This window comes from Talpa europaea (assembly GCF_964194135.1).
Source record: "Talpa europaea genome assembly, chromosome: 2".
In the NCBI taxonomy this organism is placed as follows: domain Eukaryota; kingdom Metazoa; phylum Chordata; class Mammalia; order Eulipotyphla; family Talpidae; genus Talpa; species Talpa europaea.
In genome coordinates this window covers 88,347,162-88,368,376 of record NC_140068.1, presented here as the reverse complement: position 1 = coordinate 88,368,376, position 21,215 = coordinate 88,347,162, and the positions used below count along the sequence as shown (strand labels likewise).

At 50.5% G+C, this 21,215-nt stretch overlaps 1 protein-coding gene across 4 annotated transcripts in view; it reads left to right on the top strand.

Moving 5' to 3' along the window:
- Positions 1 to 12,388, top strand: part of PTK7 (protein tyrosine kinase 7 (inactive)) — a gene marked incomplete at both ends in the record, with an annotated part of 61,652 nt that extends 49,264 nt beyond the window's left edge. For 3 of the 4 annotated variants that reach the window (XM_084228230.1, XM_084228228.1, XM_084228227.1), the window contains 8 exons: positions 79 to 206; positions 1,279 to 1,482; positions 2,277 to 2,432; positions 3,608 to 3,840; positions 4,711 to 4,791; positions 9,900 to 10,051; positions 11,598 to 11,776; positions 12,228 to 12,388. In XM_084228230.1, the coding sequence (XP_084084356.1) occupies positions 79 to 206; positions 1,279 to 1,482; positions 2,277 to 2,432; positions 3,608 to 3,840; positions 4,711 to 4,791; positions 9,900 to 10,051; positions 11,598 to 11,776; positions 12,228 to 12,388 (1,294 nt within the window). The remainder of the gene's footprint in view (positions 1 to 78; positions 207 to 1,278; positions 1,483 to 2,276; positions 2,433 to 3,607; positions 3,841 to 4,710; positions 4,792 to 9,899; positions 10,052 to 11,597; positions 11,777 to 12,227) is intronic. The other variant, XM_084228229.1, reaches the window with a different exon arrangement.
- Positions 12,389 to 21,215: the final 8,827 nt, after the last annotated feature.

The window sequence follows — 21,215 nt, the reverse complement described above, 5'->3', positions numbered from 1 at the left end:
GGCCGTCTCCTGTCCATACTCACCCCGTCACCCCGGGGGCCTGTGAGGTGGGCAGCACCATGGCTTCTCTCCTGGCAGGATGCACATCTTCCAGAATGGCTCCCTGGTGATCCACGACGTGGCCCCTGAAGACTCGGGCCACTATACCTGCATCGCAGGCAACAGCTGCAACATCGAGCACACGGAAGCCCCCCTCTATGTCGTGGGTATGGGCCAGGGAGGGGGTCCTGCTCAGGAGTGGTGGGGCTAGACTTCTTTCTCATCTTCATACTCAGTGGCCCCCAAGTACCTGGAAAGCACTTAAATCCTTGTGGTGGTGGTGGGGAAAATAGCTGTGTCCCCATGGCTTTGCCCTGCCACAGGCTCCGTTTCCTTGCTTAGAGCTGGACTGCCATTTATTTCACACCCTATGGCTGTGTGTGTGTGTGTGTGTGTACACTCATTTCAAAATGCTTCCTCTCTGGGCTCCCCCCACCCCAGCCACACATATCCCTGGGTGTGCAGGGAGGGTACTGGGTCACCAGGCAGTCGAACCTGGTGCTTGTGCCTTGGAGGGAAGCTGTGCCAGATGAAAGGATCCATTAGGGTCAGGGACTTGGGGTTCGGGAGCAGCCTGTCCTGCCTACCAGCTCTTTGCCCTGGGGGATGTTCTTTCTCCTCCAGGGACTTTCTTCTGCAACTGTAGATGGGAGAGGTTTAAGTGAGCAGTTTTCAGACTTTTTTGATTGAGTAGCAAAATGATTCTTCTAGACAGTGTTATGTGGAACTTTACATAGACAACAGTGTAACAACAGGCCCCTTGGTTGAAATCACTAGGGACAGTCTAGTTTGGGCTTTGGCCCTTCATACCCTACTTACTCCTAGGCCCTCTTTCTGGGACTCTATGCTTTGAAAAGTCCTGAGCTAGTGGATTCCCTTTTACAAATGACATTTCTTGAAATGTCAGGCAATGTCTAGGATTCTAAACTGGAATCCCAGATGATGCTCTTCAGGGCCTGACTTAGGAAGCCTGTTAACACACACTGTGTTTGTGGTGGTGCTTTGGCAGGTGTGTTTTTATCTTTGTCCCTGGCTGCACAGCCAGCTTGAAGATCACCAGTCTTATCTTCAGAGGTCCCAGGGCATGGCCCTCGTTAAAACCAGTGAAGGTGGTGACCCTACCTGGTCTCTCAGGCCGTCGAGTGTTGGGGAGGTTGTCCTTTGTGGGGTGCTAGTAGAGAGGGAGGGCTGGGGCTGGCTGCAGTGGCTTCTACCCAGACCTGCCTGTATGTGTCTCAGACAAGCCTGTGCTGGAGGAATCAGAGGGCTCGGGCAGCCCACCCCCCTACAAGATGATCCAGACCATTGGCCTGTCCGTGGGCGCAGCTGTGGCCTACATCATTGCCGTGCTGGGTCTCATGTTCTACTGCAAGAAGCGCTGCAAAGCCAAGAGGCTTCAGAAACAGCCTGAGGGCGAGGAGCCAGAGATGGAGTGCCTCAATGGTGAGGGGCCCCTCTAGGTGGGAGGTGGTGAGGGCCCGTTCGCTGCATGGAGGAGAGCTGCAACCCTGAAGGGAAGGGTCGGCCATGCTGTACTGGGTGTGGGAACCTGGGCCTAAGCATAGCTGCCTCTCCTGCCCTCAGCCCCGCTCCTCCAGCAGGATGCCTGAAATTGGCCTATTCCCAGAACCCTGGCTTCTGAGCAACAGGTGTCCAGACTTCTTTATTGGTGCCTCTTAGGCCAGCCTCCAATGTTTTCTTTGATATTTCCAGTTTTTTCTTCCTGCTAGGTTAATTAGCATAGGTTTACAGGTCTCTGTTACACCTGTTTGTCTACTTCCATTAGTCTTTAAGCTCCCCTCACTGCCATCTGGCTGGTTGCCTCCTTGGACCCTCCTCTGACTGGGAGCTCCCTAGGAGTGCTGCTGGGTCTCCTGTCAGCAGAGGTTCTGGAGCAGGGCCTATGTCTCCATCACCGTGATTCCCCTGGTGCTTCTTTAGGACTTTGTATATAGGAGGCCCTGTGAAAGCAAAATCCTTGTGTGGAAATGGTGTCCAGGAGCAGTGACTCAGATTAGATGTGTGCAGTTTGTTGCATTCCTGAGGTCTGACTGACAGCATCAATAAGTGCTCATGTCCTACGGGATGCCAGTTTCTCTGGCCTCATCACTGGTTTGTGGAACACCATGACTATGTCCACTGGGCAGAAGTCAGGGGTTGGGGGAGAGAATTGAGGCCCCTGTGGTAGAAAGAATGTCAGGTTTCTTCTTCATGCTTCCTGTGCCCCTTGTCCCCAGGTGGTCCTGTGCAGAACGGTCAGCCCTCTGCAGAGATCCAGGAGGAAGTGGCCTTGACCAGCTTGGGCTCCGGCTCCGCAGCCACCAACAAACGCCACAGTACAACTGACAAGATGCACTTCCCGAGGGCCAGCCTGCAGCCCATCACCACTCTGGGTATGACGCTGTGCCACAGCTTCCCCCGCTAATATAGGCCATCAGTGGTGATTTGAAACTAGATCAGGCTGGTGACTCTGAAGTTCCTGAAACCTTGCACATTGGAAGGGGCGGGGGAGCATGGGGTGATCCTGTCCAGTGTGCCCCCCGTGCCTTTTATTCACACGCCTTCATTCCTCTGCATTATCATTGCTTGATATTTTCTTCTCATGTGACTCCATTTTTCTCTATTTTTTTTTAAAGATTTATTTTTTATTTATTGATGCATACAGATACTGGGGTATAGGCCAGAGGTGTGGGGGATTAGAGGATTCACCAGAGAGAGAGTGGGGAGCAGAACAGGTAGACTGACTGAAATACACTGCTGAGGGGAGCAGCAGGCAAGTCGGGAGAGGCCTGCTGCGCCATGTGGGTAGTTCCCTGGCCGGGGATCGAACTCATACCATAGTGGCTGGTGATAACTTGATAGTGCTGAGACTTTAACCCCTGCACCACAGAGGTCACATTTTTGTCTTTTTAAACCTAAGGACCTCCCTGATGGCACAGGCGGTGAGCGCTGCACTGTGAAGCTGTCCACAGCCTCTGCAGCGCAGGTTCAATCCCAGCTGGCTGGCGAGAATCCCACATGGTGTGGCAGACCTTTCCTGTCTCGCCTGCTGCTCCCTCAGCAGTGTATTTCATCAGTCTGCCTGTTCTGTTCCCCGCTCTGTCTCTGGTGAAGCCTCTCACCCTGCCGCACATCTGGCCTGTACCCCGGTTCTTGTATAAATAAATAAATCTTAAAAAAAAAAAAAAAAACCTAACTAAAATTTCCCCCTAGCTCCTAGGGGGAAAAATGTGAGAAATTATGCAGTGATACTAGTTCAGTTTTTTTCCAGGCACACATTAAAACTTAACTATTAAGACCTGTTTATTATGAGCCACCTAAAATTTTCATACACACTTCTGAGAACTGTTAATCCATTTCTCTGTTTTAATGTGGAAGACAGTGAAGCCCAGGAAAGGGCAAGTGGGTTGCCTAGGGTACACAGCAGAACAGGGCTGCCACACAGTCCAGGGAGGTGGGTGCAGCAGAGACCCTCCCCACCCAGCGTGTGACAGGAGAGACACCGCCCGAGTAAGGGGCTTCTCTGCTTGAGTGAAGGCAGCTGACTGACTCCAATCTGTACCCACAGGGAAGAGTGAGTTTGGGGAGGTGTTCCTGGCAAAGGCACAGGGCTTGGAGGAGGGGGTGCCAGAGACCCTGGTGCTTGTGAAGAGCCTGCAGAGCCGTGATGAGCAGCAACAGCTGGACTTCCGCAGGGAGTTCGAGATGTTTGGGAAGCTGAACCACGCCAACGTGGTGCGACTGCTGGGGCTGTGCCGGGAGGCTGAGCCCCACTACATGGTGCTGGAGTATGTGGACCTGGTATGCTGTGGCAGTACCCTGACGGGTGGGGGTGGGGTGGTACGAGGCCTCGTGTCATGTGGCGTCAGCCAGCCTGCCATAGCCACCTTGAGATGCTGAGCTTCCTGCCCCCAGCTCTCAGACCCCTGCTTCTCCTTGATCAGCACACCACCCCTGCATTTTGCCAGCCCCTGTCTGGGGATTGGTCCTATCTGGATAAGACCCTGAGCATGTTCCTGGCTTCTCTGCACACTTCATGACTGCCTTCCAGGTGCTTCATGAGTGCTTCCCTGACTCATTTTTGGTTTGTTATTTTTTTCCTTCTCTCTAAGCCTTGTCTCACTTTGACTTATCTAAACCCAGTTTCTTTCCTTCCCAGCACCCCTGCTGTTTGGGGCATCAGTATGGACCCCATCACCAACCCCTCTTTGTAGTCTAGTTGTCATGCCCAGATCTGCCTCTTGGTCTCCATTCTCTGACTCATCCCAGTCCTACCCCTTAGGTCTCAAAGTGCTACTTACCAGCCTCCCCACCCTGGGGCAGGAGGGGAGGAGCAATCCTTGATCTCTCAATTGGCCAGTGCTTATGAGTCCATATTTCTGCTGCTTGTGTTTCCCCCTTTTTGTTTATGTTTTAGATTAGAGGGCAGGGGCTTTGGGGCTCCCCTGTGGGTAGGAATGACAGTCATCTCTTTCTGACTGAGAAGCTTCTAGGATGCATAGCCATATATGTTTAAATTCTTGTTAGTCTTGCCCCAGGAAGGGTCAGACTGGCCAGGGGCTTCTCACACCTGGCTGAGCAGGTACTCAGGGTGCACCTGCTCTGTTTGATGCTTTGGAGATAATGACTGGGCACTGACCTCACAGAGACACCGCTCCATTTTTCCCTCAGGGGGACCTCAAACAATTCCTAAGGATTTCCAAGAGCAAGGATGAGAAATTGAAGTCACAGCCCCTCAGCACTAAGCAGAAGGTGAGGACAGGGAGGGAGAGGTCCTCAAGGGTGGCCTGCGAGGGAGCTAGGGCGGAGATGGTAACTGAGGTTCCACTGAATGATTGCTGCCTGGGGGCCAGGTCCTGCGGTAAGTACAGTAACCCCCTGAAAGATGTCACTCTCACTCTCCTTACTTTGTGGATGAAGAAACTGATGCGTGGGGAGGTTAGGTGACTTGTCCCAGTTCATGTGGCCTGCAAGTGGCTTCATATCACTGTGTGCCCTCCACATGGAAGAACTGTTCTTTGCCCTTGCTGCTGGAACAGGACAGCTGCCCCCTCATGGCAGTACGCTGGAGCAGCGGCCTGTTTGGGGGCCTGGTAGGCTGGGTGTGGCCCTGAGCATGTTTCTGTAGCCTCTGAGCTGGAATACTCCTCTGTGAGTGGGCTGCCTGTGTCTCTCACTTTCACTCTCGCTTGGGCCGTAGTCTGCCTGCCCAACTTTTCCTTCTGGCTCTCCTGCGTTCTGGACAGTTTTCCTATGCTGGGCCCTATGTGGAGCAGACCTGGGTTGACACAGTAAAGAGCTTGCCCATTACCCTCTGCCCCACCTTATTGGATGCCTTCTCTGGTGCAGCTCCTCCTGCCCACAGCTTCCTCCCCACCTTTCCCCTCTGAAAGGGAGCCACCCTTTCGTGAGGCTGGGTACTCCTCCTCCAGCTGACAGCAGAGTGTCCTTATTAGCCAATCAAACTCAGGGGCAGGTAGCAGGAACTGCTAGGACTCTCCCTCCCAGGTGACCATTCCTTGCCTTGGAGTTTGACCCAGGTCACAGACTCTGGGGACACGCCAAAAGCCCTGGTTGGTTGATCAGTCGTGCGAGAGGGACAAGATTTGTGCCCTTCAGGCTGGCTTCCTCCCATTAACGGTGAACTTACTAAGGTCCAGGCAGGGCAAGTAACCTGGGCCCCTGTACGAGTCCCTGCCTCCATCCTGTGAAGCTGTCTGCGGTGATTAGGTGGGAAGCCACAGGACAGGAGGTGCTATTCTACTGAGGTGGATGTCAGGACCTCAGAGCTCACAAATCAGGACTCACGTGCAGCCAGCAAATTTACTGAGCTAGCCATGGCCCTGCGAATCATCTGCCAGTTACTCTTGGGGCCCTTAGGATCTAGTGGGGAGCTTAGGTAAATGAAGAAGATAAGTGCTTTAAGCACTTCAGGTAAGATGCGAAAAGGCAGTGAGTGGCATAAACTTACGAGATGTCGAAGACAATTCATGTAGCTAACGTGGACAGTGTGGTTAATGAAGATGGTTTCCTGGTAGAGAGAGCCATGTGAGTTCACTTCTCAAGGGCAGGAAGTAGTTGAATGACAGGAAGGGAATGGCTTCAGGAGAACAGGGAATCAAGGTAGGTTTCTCTGGCTGAGTAGACAGGCTGACAGAAGTCACTTACCTTCGTCACGTGACCTGAGGGAAGAGAGCTCACCCACACTTATTTGTTTTTCCTTTGCCAGAACACCTTAAGTAAGTTGAGTCCTATACTCTACATAGATCATATCTTATCAGGATGGAGGGGGAATTGGTTTTAAAAAGTACAGATTTCGGGCCTCCCCTGGTGGTGCAGTGGTTGAGCGCTGGGTTGTGAGGCTGCCCACAGCCTCTGCAGCGCCAGTTCAATCCCCAGCCACTGGTGAGGGTCCCCACAAAAAAAAAAAAAAAAAAAAAAAAGTACGGATTTCTGGACTAGACCTCAGATGGATGGAATCAGAATATCTGAGAGCAGGGCCTGGGGACCTGCATTTTTCAAACAAGTGCTAGTGCTACAGCTGATTCCTAAACTCCTTAAAGTTTGAGGATCCCTGGTGTCTGACAGTGGCTTTGAAATGTTTTTGGATACCTGACCAGAAGCAATTTTACATCCTGACCAGAACATGCATACACACACATGACTAAAATTAAACTTGCGTAAGACTGTATCCAATATACATATTTCCTATCCTATTTTTTTCCAACCTACTAACCTGGTTTTGAGATCCATACAAGTCCCCATCATCAGTAAGACTTGTAGATATGTGTGCTTATAATTTAGCGAGCTGCTGTATCACTTTATATTTGAGGGTATGGGGAATGGAAGGAGGAAAAGTTACCTTTTTAAAGGCAGGTGGAGTGGGAAGTGGCAGGCAGGGTGTTCCAGCCTCCAGTTGGAAGGCAGGTGCAGTACTTGGCGTGAGTGGGCGGGGGTGTCTCCGGAGAATTTCAGGATGACAATGAGATAGTGATGGAAATCAAAGACATGGGCCCTGGGTGTTGGCATAATTGTAGGTAGTGCTTGTTAGGGTAGCTGATAAGATGATGGAGATTTTGCAGTTGTCGTATGGTAACCTGTGATTTCTCCATGGGTTACATGTAAGCTAATGACAGAGCAGTAACAGGGTCAGCTTAACACACCTGGTGAACAGCACATTATGCAGTCCGATGTCAGGGTGGGAGACAGAAAACCTGGATGCAAAGAGTGCAATAATGTCAGCTAGAATCCCAGGCAATCCTTTGGAGTTTTCAAATTGGAAAGGAAAGAGTGTGTCTGGACTTAACCAAAGAACAGGTTTTCATAACAGTATTTGAAAATGAATCCTCTGACCATGTGATGGTGTCTTCCCGACAGTAAGGAAATACTTAATTGGTGTGGGCCTAACAGAATTCCCTTTTACTACTCTTGCTTAGCCAGTATTTCCAGAAGGACAGCCTCTCTGGAAAGATAGCAAGTTAGTCACCATGCCAAGTCCACTCTCTTATGATTCCCTCGACTAGCAGTAGATTGCTTAGCTTGTGAACAAGATCAGAGAGCAGCCTGCGGGAAAGGTCCAGGCTGAGGAGGGCAGTTACAAAAGGCTTTGTCTCTTAGGCCACCAGGCAGGGATGGACAATGCCCTGGATTTTGAAGCCTGAAGCAGAGTCTGCTTATGATGACTCCTCCAGGATCCTCTGGCCCTTTGACTGCCATTGGCTCTTGGGGCAACCTGGCGATGGCAGTCTGGGGACAGTTTCGGGAGGGTGGCCTCTGCTTGTCTGTGGAGGCCCAGCGCAGGGCTCCACACTCAGGAATGGCTCAGTAATCTTGTCATCTGACCTCTTCTTTAACCCTCTTCATTAAACCCTTTCAGTTGGAAGCTATCCAGGAATTTTGTGTCTTTTGAGAAAGAAAATGCACCAAGATGGGATTTCCCCTTCCCCCGAACTCTGGCGGTGTCCTTATTCAGCACCACTGCATGTCAGTCAGTGCACTGCTGTGTACGTAAGTGGTTTGGGTCAGCAGTAATAGAACTTGCAGCAGTGGTGGAAATGTTCCTGCTAGAAGAAACACACAGCTGGCCTGCAACTGGTTAAATAACCTTCCGCAGGTCACAGGAACTTAGCATTTCTGTTTGCCTGCTCTTATATACAAGGAAGTGCTGTCGATCCCACATCCCCCTCAGCGTTTGCAAGCTAGGTTTGGATAAGCAACAGGGATGAGGGGCCCTGGGTCTCGGCCAGCACGCTTCTGGGGCTCTGGTTTTCCCCGTTTGCCAGATCACTTTTCCCTGGTGGCAGCACCCTCTGTGGGTACAACTCTTATTGCTTCTAGAGGAACCCTGTCTTGGCCATCCCTGCTAGGTTCCCTCTGTACCAAATTGTGTATGGTCTCCAGAGGATGCACAGTTAATATTTGTTCAGTGCATCGATACCTACCATAAAAGTGTTAAGTATAATTTAATTGCCATTACTTTTAATGTTGTATACTCTATGTATTATAATACATTCACATGGTTCAAAATTTTAAAATTCAGCAAAAAAGTGCCCCAGCTCTCTCAGACTTTGGAAAATAGTTTGAGATTATTTTGTGGAACTTGAGATACTCATAGTCCATGATCCAGGCCAGGGTACAAATTCCTCATGCGTGTGTATACCAGTGAGAACGTTCACGTTCTGTTCTTCAAACTAGAACCAGCCCAAACAGCCATTGGCATTAGAATGAGTGCGTGAAGGTGTATCGATGATGGGAAAGGGTTCAGTACAGTGAGTGAAAGATTCAGGCATAGGAAAGTATAGAGTTTTAGGTGTTTTCAACCTTCAGTCCCATCTGGTTTCACAACCGGAAGAACTGCGTTATATTATTTAGGAAAGTAGGTGTAAGTGGTAAAGACATAACAAACAGCCGAGAAGTTATCGTTATTATAAAAGTTGGGATCATGGTTAGCTCTTGAGGGGAGGGGGAATGTATGATGAGGAAGCAGCCCTTGGGGGCTCCTGGGGGGGGTGCTAATATTGTTGGGTGAACCGGGTGACCATTGGGTGTGGGTTTTATAATTATTTGTGAAAGCAAGCTATATTCCCTGAATGTATCTATATGTAATTCACAATTGGGGGGGAAAACATAAACCCATAATAAACATAAATTGAGAAAAATGTGAACCCCAAGCTTCCTTCAGTTCTATTCTCAAGTTTCCAATCCCCCCTGCAGAGGCAGCCAGCCTTGGGTGTGTATCTGCATTCACACACAACGCAACACATTTCATGTTTTGTTTTTAAAACAAAACCAGTAGAAAACATGTAATTTCAAAGTTAAAAAAAAAAAAGAGCACCCCATGAAGAATGTAAGCTATGCTTACTGCCCAGCTTTTCTCATAAAGGTACTGTGTGTTCTCCCTGGCCCCAACAACACCCACCTAAGCCAGCCCCCCTGTTGGAGTGCTGGGGTGGTAGCCCAGGCGCTTCATTTCACTTAATCCAGTTCTTTCTGGCACTCCCACGAGGCAGGAGTGCTGATCCAGGCCAGGGTACAAATTTCTCATGCGTGTGTATACCGATGAGAATGTTCACGTTCTGTTCTTAGAAGCTTCAAACTAGAACCAGCCCAAACAGCCATTGGCATTAGAATGAGTGCATGAAGGCGTATCGATGAAGGAAAAGGGCTTAGTACAGTGAATGAAAGACTCAGGCATAAGAAAGTATAGAGTCCCCATTTTGCAGAGAAAAACGCAGACACGCCTGTGACTTTGTGGTTGGCTGTCTAACCATCACGCCCATGGTACCAAGTCCCCACCATGAGGTATCCAGGGTAGTTACCCTGGTTCTAGGTAGTTCTGACCAGCCTCTTTGTCACTCCAGGTGGCCCTGTGCACCCAGGTGGCCCTGGGCATGGAGCACCTGTCCAACAACCGCTTTGTGCACAAGGACCTGGCCGCTCGCAACTGCCTGGTCAGCGCTCAGAGACAAGTGAAGGTGTCCGCGCTGGGGCTCAGCAAGGATGTCTACAACAGGTAGAAGGGCATAGGGAGGGGGGATGGTGGGGCAGAGGGCAAGTATAGGGGACAGCTTAGTGGCTGGAGGCCTGGAAGAGGGGCAGAGAGATTTCTCTCTCCAAAGGGGCAGCAGGGTTCTGTGCCAGCGGGCCCCAAGTCCCTGATGTTTTTATATATGTGTGTGTATGTATATGCATGCATGCATGCACACATGTGTATACATGTATGTATATTCCTGTGCACACACATGTATATATATATATGTGTAATGATAAATATACTTTTTAAAAATAACTTGTCAAACTTTATCACGTTTGATCTGTATTTTAACCGTTTGTATGGTTCCCTTGGTAACTTTCATTATTTTGAAGTCTAAGTCTTCAAGCTCAGCACCCACAGCTGGAGGTTACTCTGGAACGCCTATGCGGACCATGTTGTGTCTCTGAAAACTTCCCCCTCAAGTCACCCTGGTTCTGAGTCACCCGGTTTGTGTGACTCTTGCTTTTGTCCTAAGGTTCTTTAAATGGTCTTTCCATTTAATGTGTTTTTGCTTTTTTTACTGTTTTTTGGCATCCCTGGGTGCACTGAAATGATTTTTCACATTTATTAAACCAATATAGAAGTGATTATCAGTTTTTTAATATAAGTATCTAGACAAAGTTTGATTCTTTTTTTATATAAGATTTATTTATTTAGGGACCTCCCTGGTGGTGCAAGGGGTTAAACACCGCATTATGAAGCAATTCTCAGCCTCTGCAACACAAGTTCGATCCCTGGCGGGCCAGAGAGCAACCCACAGGGCGGAGCAGACCTCTCCTGTCTCGCCTGCTGCTTCCTTCAGCAGTATTTCAGTCAGTCTGCCTGTTCTGTTCCCCACTCTGTCTCTGGTGCATCCTCTCACGTACCGCATTTCTGGCCTATACCCCAGCTCTTGTATACATAAATAAATAAATCTTTAAAAACAAAGATTTAGCTTCACAGTGCCATGCTTAATCCCTTGTGCTACCAGGGAGGCCCCAAAGTTTGATTCTTTTTTTTTTTTAAAGATTTATTTATTTATGCATACAAGAACTGGGATATAGGCCAGAGGTGCAGGGCGGGGGGTGAGAAGATTCACCAGAGACAGAGTCGGGAACAGAACAGGCAGACTGACTGAAATACACTGCTGAGGGGAGCAGCAGGCGAGACAGGAGAGGTCTGCTACACCATGTGGGTAGCTGCCTGGCTGGCAGGGGCTCGAACTCGTGCTGCAGTGGCTGCGGATAGCTTCACAGTGCTGTGCTTAACCCCTTGTGCCACCAGGGAGTCCCCAAAATGTGATTATTAATGAAATTTTTTTAACCATCTAACCCCATGTGGATGTCTCCAAACTCCATCCCATATCTCCCCTCACCTCTACCTTGTGCTCAGCAGGATTGTCACCAATTTCTCTGAGTATCTTGATCTAGAAAAGACGGGTTCTGGTATAATACCGAGACTTGGGGTGAGTGTGGGCTGTGTCCCTCACCATACCCTGTGAGCTGCAGAGGTCTCACCTTCTCTTTGCATGATTCTCTTCCTGCAGTGAGTACTACCATTTCCGCCAGGCCTGGGTGCCCCTGCGCTGGATGTCTCCTGAGGCCATCCTGGAGGGTGACTTCTCCACCAAGTCCGACGTCTGGGCTTTTGGCGTGCTGATGTGGGAAGTGTTCACCCATGGAGAGCTGCCCCACGACGGACAGGCAGACGACGAGGTGCTAGAAGGTAGGCGGTAGTGTTGCCGAGGGGGGATGCCAGATGTTCTTCAGGTAGAGAGCTTTCTTGGGGTTCTGGGACCTGCTCGGCCTGCATCCCTCTCTGGTATTAGCAGGTACACAGACGTGGCCACCCTGCTTACTGAAACGCTGAAGTACCTCCATACTGGCTGGTGAATAGTCCTTGCCCCTGGGGCCCATTGCAGCCCTGGGCACTGTCTGTTGCTCATATTGTATGAACCCTGCCTCCAACAGCTAGAGAGAGTTGGGGCCGAGAGCATCACCCCCATAGGAGGCGGGAAGTTGTGTAGACTCCCAAGTCAATGCCCACCCGCACTGGCAAGTGCCCCTGCTGTCAGAGTCACCCTCAAGTGGCTGCCTATGGGAACTGCAGGCTCCGCAGATAATCAGACAGGTGGTTAAATGTTTTCACTGACACTCCACCCACCATCTTCCTGCAGACTTGCAGGCTGGGAAGGCTAGACTCCCCCAACCTGAGGGCTGCCCTTCCAAGCTGTACCGGCTGATGCAGCGCTGCTGGGCCCTCAGCCCTAAGGACCGGCCCTCCTTCAGCGAGATCGCCAACACCCTGGGAGACAGCCCCGCAGACAGCAAGCCGTGAGGAGGGAGCCCTGGCAGGCTGTGCCTCAGGATGGCGTGGGCGGGGGAGGACCTCTTGAGGGGCACCTGCAGTATGCTGGGCAAGATCCCCATCCTTCTTGGCCCCGGGGGCCTCGCCCTGGCACCACAGGCACTGCTGAGGTCTGGGCAGAGCCTGGGCTTTCCTCCTCTTCCTCTCCCTAGCCCTTGGGGAGACTGATGCAGACCCAGACATGGTGACTAGGACCTTGGGCTGGGCAGTTTTCTCTGCCACCCCTCCCCCCATCGGGGACAGTGTGGGTGCCTCAGGTAACCCCAATATCTGGCCTGCGTCTCCTCCCCTGACCAGGTTCAGTTCTGCCACTCACCTGCCACCCTTATCCAGGGAGGGTGGAGGCAGGCTGGAGATGAGCTGGATTGAGGGGAGTTTCTTAATATACTCAAGTTCCGGGGTAGTTCTGGCCTACTGGCCCACCTCGGGGTATGTAGCAGGGTCATGGAGGACAACGCCAGTGAGTCCTCCCCCATGGACTTGTGCACACCGACCCTGACCCATGCCTCCTTCCCCACCCTTCTCTCCTTTCCTCATCCTAAGTGCCTGGCAGATGAAGGAGTTTTCAGGAGCTTTTGACACTATATAACCCGCCCTTTTTGTATGCACCTTGGGCGGCTTTTGTATGTAATTGCAGCGTGGGGTGGGTGGGCAAGGGAGGGAGGGGAGGCCCTGGAGGAGATGGGGAGGGTGGGCCACCCTGCCTCACATCTTTATTGTTGTTGTTTTTGTTTGTTTGTTTGTTTGGTTTTTTTTTTTTTTTACACTCGCTGCTCCCAATAAAGAAGCCTTTTTTACAACCTGTTTCTGAGCCTCATTCCCTGCTGATGTCACTTCCTCCACACCCCCCACCCCAGTAGAAGGGGCCATGTGGCCTCACAAGTCTGGGGGAGGCCTGGATGGGAGTAACTGGCAGACACTGGTCATTCTGTCTGGTGTTGAGAATGTGGGCCTGGAGGAGGTGAGGCTCTCTCTTACCCTGTGACCCTGTGTTGGTCTCACCGCCAGCTGCTTATTCTAGTCCTCATGCTGAGGTGGGGAGGGTACAAGTGTGAAGTGGGGACGAGTTAGAGTTGCATTGGAGGAGTTAATGACAGATTCCAGTCTCTGGAACTCTTTTAGACACTAGGAAGGAGGACTAGATGTTGATGAGCTAGAAGATGGTACTGGAGGCTGCTTTGCTCCAGGGCTAAACTTTTTTTTTTAAAGGATTTATTTATTTATGCATACAAGAACTGGGGTACAGACCAGAGGTGGAGGGCGTGAGAGGATTCACAAGAGACAGAGTGGGGAACAGAACAGGCAGATTGACTGAAACACACTGCTGAGGGGAGCAGCAGGTGAGACAGATGTCTGCTATGCCATGTGGGTAGTAGCTCCCTGGCCGGGGATGATCTTGTGCTGCAGCAGCTGCGGATAGCTTCATAGTGCTGTGCTTAACCCCTTGTGCCACCAGGAAGGCCCCCCTCAAACTGTTTGATTCCTGCCCAATATTATTATTTCGGTTACTTCAGCCTGGTTTCCGCCCTTAGCTCTAATTCCTTCTAGTTCTCACTTCTTATTAATGAAACTAATAACTAGTATTTATTGAATCTTTGCTCTGTACCAGTCACTTTGCTGAGTGCTTAACATGTGTTATCACATTTAATCTCTGCCACTACTCTGCTAGCCAGATGTAATTGTTCCCATTTCATAGGTTAGGAAACAGACTCAGGGAGGTCAGATAGTTTCCCCAAGGTCACCTAGTGCTGCTGTTTTTAGGCAGCATGTTCCATCCCTCAGGTGTGTTAAAAGTTAAAAAAAAAAACAATTTCTCTAGGGCAGAGTTTTTCAAACTGGGTTTCCACCAGCATTAAAAAAAAAAGTAGGGACTCCCCTGCTCCTGGTGGCGCAGTGGTTGAGCGCCGGGTTGCAAAGCTGCCCGCAGCCTCTGCAGCGCCGGTTCAATCCCTGACCACCGGGCGAGGGTCCCACATGGCGTGCAGATTTCTCCTGCCGTGACCGCTGCTCCCCTCAGCAGTGTACTTCATTTGTCTGCCTATTCTGTTCCCTGCTCTGGCTCTGGTGAATTCTCTCACCTTCCGCACTTCTGACTGTACCCAGTGCTTGTGCAAATAAATAAATCTTTAAAAAAAAAAAAAAGTTAACAATAGAAATTATCCAATTATATGCCTTAAGGGTTAGTATTGTTTTACAACATTTGTAATATTTGATACCGGTTTTTGTATACTGGGTGTGTACTAGGTAACGATGCTGCATAAGAATCCTCAAATCTCATTCACAATTTATTTTTCTTACTCATGGACCTGAGGGTTGATGAGGTTTGGACTTGGCTGAGTTCAGCTGGGTTTGGCTCCACACCGTCGGTCTGGCTGGGGTCTGCTCTGGAGCATGGTCTCATAAAATGGCAGGAGCCTGGAATCTGCATGCAGTCTGCCTCTTTCTAGTCCTGTCCCTAGAGTGTTTGACCTCTCCAAGCCAGATCATACAAGAGCATTTAAAACCACAAGTCTGTTAACATTTTATCCATCAAAGCAAGTCACAATTTGAAACCACCATCAATACTGGCAATTGTTACTGCAAAGTCACATGATAAAGGAAGTGATGACTAGTTCTAACACAAGGTGTGAAGAATGGGAGCAATAATCTAATCACCACACTGCTGTGTAAAAATGATTTCTTAGGTGGGCTGTCCTCAAATACCAGAAAGGCACTATTCTAGAAGGTCTAATCACTCCCTGGCTTCTTGACTCTGCAGTTGCTGCATTGCTGGCCATCTTCCTCTCCAGATACTCCTCTCCTGCCTGTGGTGATGGTAGGTCCACTCCCCCTTCACTGGCCAGGCCTTCTCCAGCACTGGGTGGGATGTCTTCCTTTTGCCTGCCCCAGATGTGGCTGTCCTTCTGAGAATCTGCCCTGGGCCTCCCTCTCTCCACATTCTCCCCCTCGGGAATCTCACCTCACTTTACCTGGCTTTCACTGGCCTTTCAGTGTGGGCAGTTCCCAAAGCACTAGCTCCATTTGCAGCCTGTACCTCAAGCTCCAGACACATTCTCCCCATTTTCCAGTGGATATTTCCCTTTGGGCCCAAACTGAGCTCTCTCCCTAAATTATGTGCCTACTAAGTCACTGCAGTATGAGTTTGATCCCCGGCCAGGGAGCAATCCACATGGCGCAGCAGACCTCTCCTGTCTCACCCGCTACTCCCCTCAGGAGTTTATTTCAATCTGCCTGTTCTTCTCTCCACTCTGTCTCTGGTGAATCCTCTCACCCCCTGCACCTCTGGCCTGCACTCTAGTCTTATATGCATAAATAAATAAATATTTTTTAAAAAACCCACAAAAATATTCCCCTAGTACAATTTTCTGTTTCCATTAGTGGTAATACCACTGTATGGAGAAAAGTCACCCTTACTCCATCTCTATCCATCATAGTCTCTGTTCAGCCCCTCCCTGTGCAGTCTACTACCAAGATCCATTTATTCTACATCTGCCCTGTTTCTATCTTGCTTAATTTTAAGAGGGAAAAAAAATTGTGTAAAAGTAATACTGATCGGGCCTCCCTGGTGGCGCAGGGGTTAAAGTCTCAGTGCTATCAAGCTATCGCCAGCTACTGCTCATGAGTGCCAGGAGCTAACCACATGGCTCAGCAGACCTCTCCTGTCTTGCCCGCTGCTCCCCTCAGCAGTGTATTTCAGTCAATCCATCTGTTCTGCTTCCTGATCTGTCTCTGGTGAATCCTCTCACCTCCACACCTCTGGCCTTTATTTATTGTATGCATAAATAAATAAATCTTTAAAAAAAAAGTAATAATTGGTCCTCCCTTGTTGTGCTAGGGGTTAAGATGCAACCTATGAAGCTATTTGCAGCCACTGCAACACAAGTTCAATCCCTGGCTAGGGAGCTACCCACATGGCGCAGCAGACCTCTCCTGATTTGCCCACTGCTCCCCTCAGCAGTGTATTTCAGTATATCTGTTTGTTCTCTGTTTCTGGTGAATCCTCTCATACCCCATACTTCTGGCCTGTACCCCAGTTCTTGTATGCATAAATAAAAAAAAAGTAATATTAATCACGGAAGAATTCAAATGGCACAGACTTCATAAAGCAAAAAATACACACCTCTGGTCCCCAGACACCACTCTCACTGGTATTATTAGTGTTTGGAGCATGGCCTTCCAGACTTTTCCTGGACATACTGACTCTATCTATTTCTCTTCTAATGTTGCTATCATAATTGAGATGCCTTTATTTCTACATGAAGTTAATTCCATTGAAAAATTTAGTGTTAGCAATTGATTTTTTTGGTGTCAGTAATTTTTTAAAGTAATTCTAATTATTGTTTTGATAGGGAGATAAAGGTCAGGAGAAAAAAATATGAGTCAAGATGGAATGGTATCATATGAGGAAATGTGTATGGAATTTTTTAAAAAAGATTTATTTATACATGCAAGAGCTGGGGTACAGGCCAGAGGTGTGGGGGGCGAGAGGATTCACCAGAGACAGAGTGGGGAACAGAACAGGCAGATTGACTGTAGCTGGAATTTCTGATGGAGGTCTCTTCGTGGCCTAGGTGTGAGTGCCGCTATTTCCAGGAGGCTATTGTGATTTAGGCCTTATCGGAGAAAGACTGAATTCACATTCCAGAGAGGGCTGATGGGGCTTATCTGAGCTCAGTGGCTGTGTGGCGTCTATAGTAAACTTGAGAGCAGATGCCTCATCTGTGATGACCACTCAGTTTCGCTCCTGGCTGCAGTGCTCCAGTGGCACATGGGTCCACAGTTGCTAAAAATCCCAGTAGTGAGAGAAGCTACTCACATTTTTGTGTCAAATGATATTCAGGTTTCTATGTCAAAATAAGATTTTAAAATAATGGCCCAGGGCCTCCCTGGTGGCACAAGGGGTTAAGCAACGCACTATGAAGCAATCTGCAGCCTCTGCAGCACGAGTTTGATCCCCGGCCTTGCCAGGGAACCTACCCACATGGTGCAGCAGACCTCTCCTGACTCGCCCCCTGCTCCCCTCAACAATGTACTTCAGTCAGTCTGACTGTTCCCCACTCTGTGAATCCTCTTAACACACACCCTCCCCCCACCCCCTGCATCTCTGGCCTGTACCTCAGCTCTTGTATGCAAAAGTAAATCTTTAAAAAATAGGAAGGGCCTCCCTGGTGGCGCAGATGGTTGAGCGCAGCGCTGTGAAGCTGTCCGCAGCCTCTGCAGTGCCGATTCGATCCCTGCCGGCCTTGGAGCAACCCACATGGCAAGCAGACCTCTCTTGTCTCGCTTGCTGCTCCCCTCAGTAGTGTACTTCGTCAGTTTGCCTGTTCTGTTCCCTGCTGTGTCTCTGGTGAATCCTCTCACCCTCCCGTGCATCTTGGCTGTACCCTGCTCTTGTATAAATAAAGTAAATCCTTTAAAAATAAATAAAATATGGCCCAAACAAAATATACTTAGGAGACAGTTTTTGGTTTTGACCAAACAGCAGGGTCGCTGCACATGGAATAATCCAATACAGTGTGGGTGTCGGTCCCCTCCTACCCTGTGGTGACAAGTAACTGTGAATATGAAGCTATCCTAAGCCAGGGGAAGGATCTGTGGTACTAACACTGGTGCTAGGAATAGGGTGAAATTGGAGAGAGGGCAGCCTATTCTCTATGTGAAGGAATGCTGAGAATTGTGCTCATCCTGGTCACCCTGCCCTGTGGTTGTGGCAGAGAGCAGTTCTCTGAGGTGTCACTGCTGAGGACTCTTACCCCGTGTCTAAACTTGGGGTCTCAAATGGAAGTCTTCAGAATGAAACCCCAGGCTGTGGTGGTAAGTCTGTGCTGCAGACAAACCATATTCCCAAATACCATTTGTGGCCCACAAAGTCCTTCTGGAACCTATTTATCCATTTGACCTGTTCTTCCTCTTAAGCTCATGTGTTACATACATTTAACTGCCTGTTGTGTAGAGTAAGTTAGGAGGGCCTCCCTGGTGGCCAAGGGATTAAATCTCAGCGCTATGACCTCCATCACCTGAGTTCAACTCCCGGCCAAGGAGCTGACACACACATGGTGCAGAAGACCTTTCCTCTCACCTGTTGCTTCCCTTAGTAGTGTATTTCAGTAAATACACCTGTTCTGCTCCTCACTCTGTCTCTGGTGACCCTGGCCCTCGCACCTCTGGCCTACACCCCAGTTGTTCTATGCAAAAATAAATAAAATCTTCAAAAAAATTGGGAATTGGGGAGTAGGAGGGCTTTTAACTCCCATATATAAGGGGCTTGATGCCCAGTGTGTATACACTATCTTAGAAATCTCAGAACAAACTGTTTTTGGATTGTGAGTCACAGTAAGAAAATGTAGTTGACATTGTCATCTAGTAAACATATGCATGGAATCATTATGAAATCTACAATATCCTACCCTCTTGACCTGTAAAGTGGTGGTTGTATATGGGTCAATCTAAAAATAACAAATCTTATGCAATACTATTGTAGGGTAAAGAAAATATCAGGCTTTTCTGCCCTCCCGCCATCAGGATAGATGATGGATCCTTGTCCTGAATGCATGCCTGATGGCGGGCACCTGGAGTAGGGTGTGGGCATAGGTAGATGGGATTCAGCTGAGCTAAGACTGTGCTTTTTAAGGGTGGCGTCACGGGGGGGGGGGGGGGGGGCGCCAGCAGCAGCAGAAGCCGAGAAGCAGCAGAACGGAACGCCAGAGAGCCCAGATAGAGTGAAGACTTGCTGGGGGCTGGGAGGCCTGTCAGCCTCCCAGCCCCCCAGCCAGCACCCCTGCCTGCCATATGCCTGGTGAACCCCAAATAAAAAACCTGTAAAACTACTGAGGACTCTGACTCCTCCTTTACCCGGTCTGCATGGGATCAGAAAACCTGCACTGTGGCCAGTCTGGCCCTTACAACTATTTACCCTTGCTTTTGGTGATACCCATTAATTTATTACTTTAAATATTGGTTGTAGTATACTAAATTGATTTCATTACCAGTACAACTAAAGGGTCACACCCAACTGCTTTATTTAATCTTCACTAAAAAAGTTTAACGCGGCCTCCCTGGTGGCACAAGGAGTTAAGCACAGCCCTGTGAAGCTATGCTCAGCCTCTGCAGCATGAGTTGGATCCCCAGGTGGCCAGGGAGCAACCCACATGGCGCAGCAGACTGCTCCTGACTCACTGGCTGCTCCCCTCAGCAGTGTACTTTGGTCAGTCTGCCTGTTCTGCTCCCCACTGTCTCTGGTGAATCCTCTCTCTCTCTCTCTCTCACACACACACACCCCCCCCACCCGTCTCTGGCCTGTGTCCCAGCTCTTGTATGCATAAATAGATAAATCTTTAAAAAGTTTAACACAGGAATCATTTTTTCCTGCCCCCTTAAACATTATACTTACCTAGAGATGAGGTGATTATCTCTATTAACTCTATGCTTCAGTCTTTATGGCTTTAAAAAATGTGTATCACGAACTTCACGGCATGGGTACCAACAATGAATACGGTTTGGAGAGGTCAAACAATTGTTTACAGGTACATTCCAAATTTGAATGATTGCAGCAAAGCCCAAGATCCACACTCATTGTGAACCTGGGCTCTGCAGTACCCCAGTTCTAATCTTCTCCCCCTCCTACGGGAGCTTTCCCCGGCTTTTCAGAGAAGGGGGGGGGTGTGGGGGTGTGTGTGTGTGTGTGGGTGTGTGTGTGTGTGTGTGTGTGTGTGTGTTTGCTAACTTTCTGTGCAGACACTTGGCCCCAGGCCTTTGCATAGCTGTGGGGAGCGCTTTATCTGCGGCAACACCTCCTCCCCCAGCCCAGCCCGCAGCTGGAAGTCCTCATTGAGCTCCCCCCGCCCCCTCCCTCCGGAACCGGGAGGCCCGCAGTCTTTCCCGGTCTTTTGCACACGCACGTCTGGCGAGGACGTCCCCTCCTCTCTGGTGCCGGGAGTGATGAATGCGGGCCGGGGAGCCGCGCTGGTGGGAAAGTGCCGGCGTCTTGAAAAGAGAGGGAAAGGGAGAGGAAGTCGGGGGCAGGGGGGTGGAGGCGGGGGGCGGGCCGGCGCTCGGCGGCGGGGGCGCGACGCGTCTAGACGTGGGGCGCCCAAACTTCTCCCTGCCCGGTAACTTCGCTCCCTCGCGGAGGCGCGCGGGGGGCGCTAATGCCTGCGCGCCCTTGGCATCTGGGTGCTGGTTTATCCTTCCCCGCGACTCGCACCAGCTCCCCAGGGGCTGCCAGCGTCTGCCCCCAGCCCCTCCAGAGCCGGCTCCCGGCGCCGTCCCCTCTCCTCCGCGAGGCCGCGCCCCGGTCCCCTCCCGGGCTTCCTCTCCGCGGGCCCCTCCCAGCTCTCTCCACCATTCTCCGGCCGGCGGGGCGGAGCTGGCACCTCCTCTCCTGTTCCTTTAAGAGACGTCAGCTCCTCCTCCTTCGGAGTCGCCGTCTGACGCGCGATGACAGCAGCGAGTTCGGCATGTTTATGCAAATGAGCGCCCCCTGCGGGCCAATAGGGAGCGGAGGTGCCGGAACCGCGGACCAATGGGGCGGGGGCGCTGGGGCTCACCATATAAGGAGCGGCCTCGCCATAAAAGGAAACATTGTATCTCTTTATATGGGGGGAAGGGTCGGGGGATCCCTCCGCCGCCAGCGCGTGGTCCCGGCCCCCTCCACCCGCCGTCTCGGCCGCGGCCAGCCGCCCCTGCCCCCCGGGGGACGCTGACGGCCGCCGGGCGCGCCGCCCTCGCACACGGACAGGGGGCGCTCCGCGCGGCCTGGGGCAACCCGGGCCCCAGGGGCAGCAAAGTGAGGGCCCAG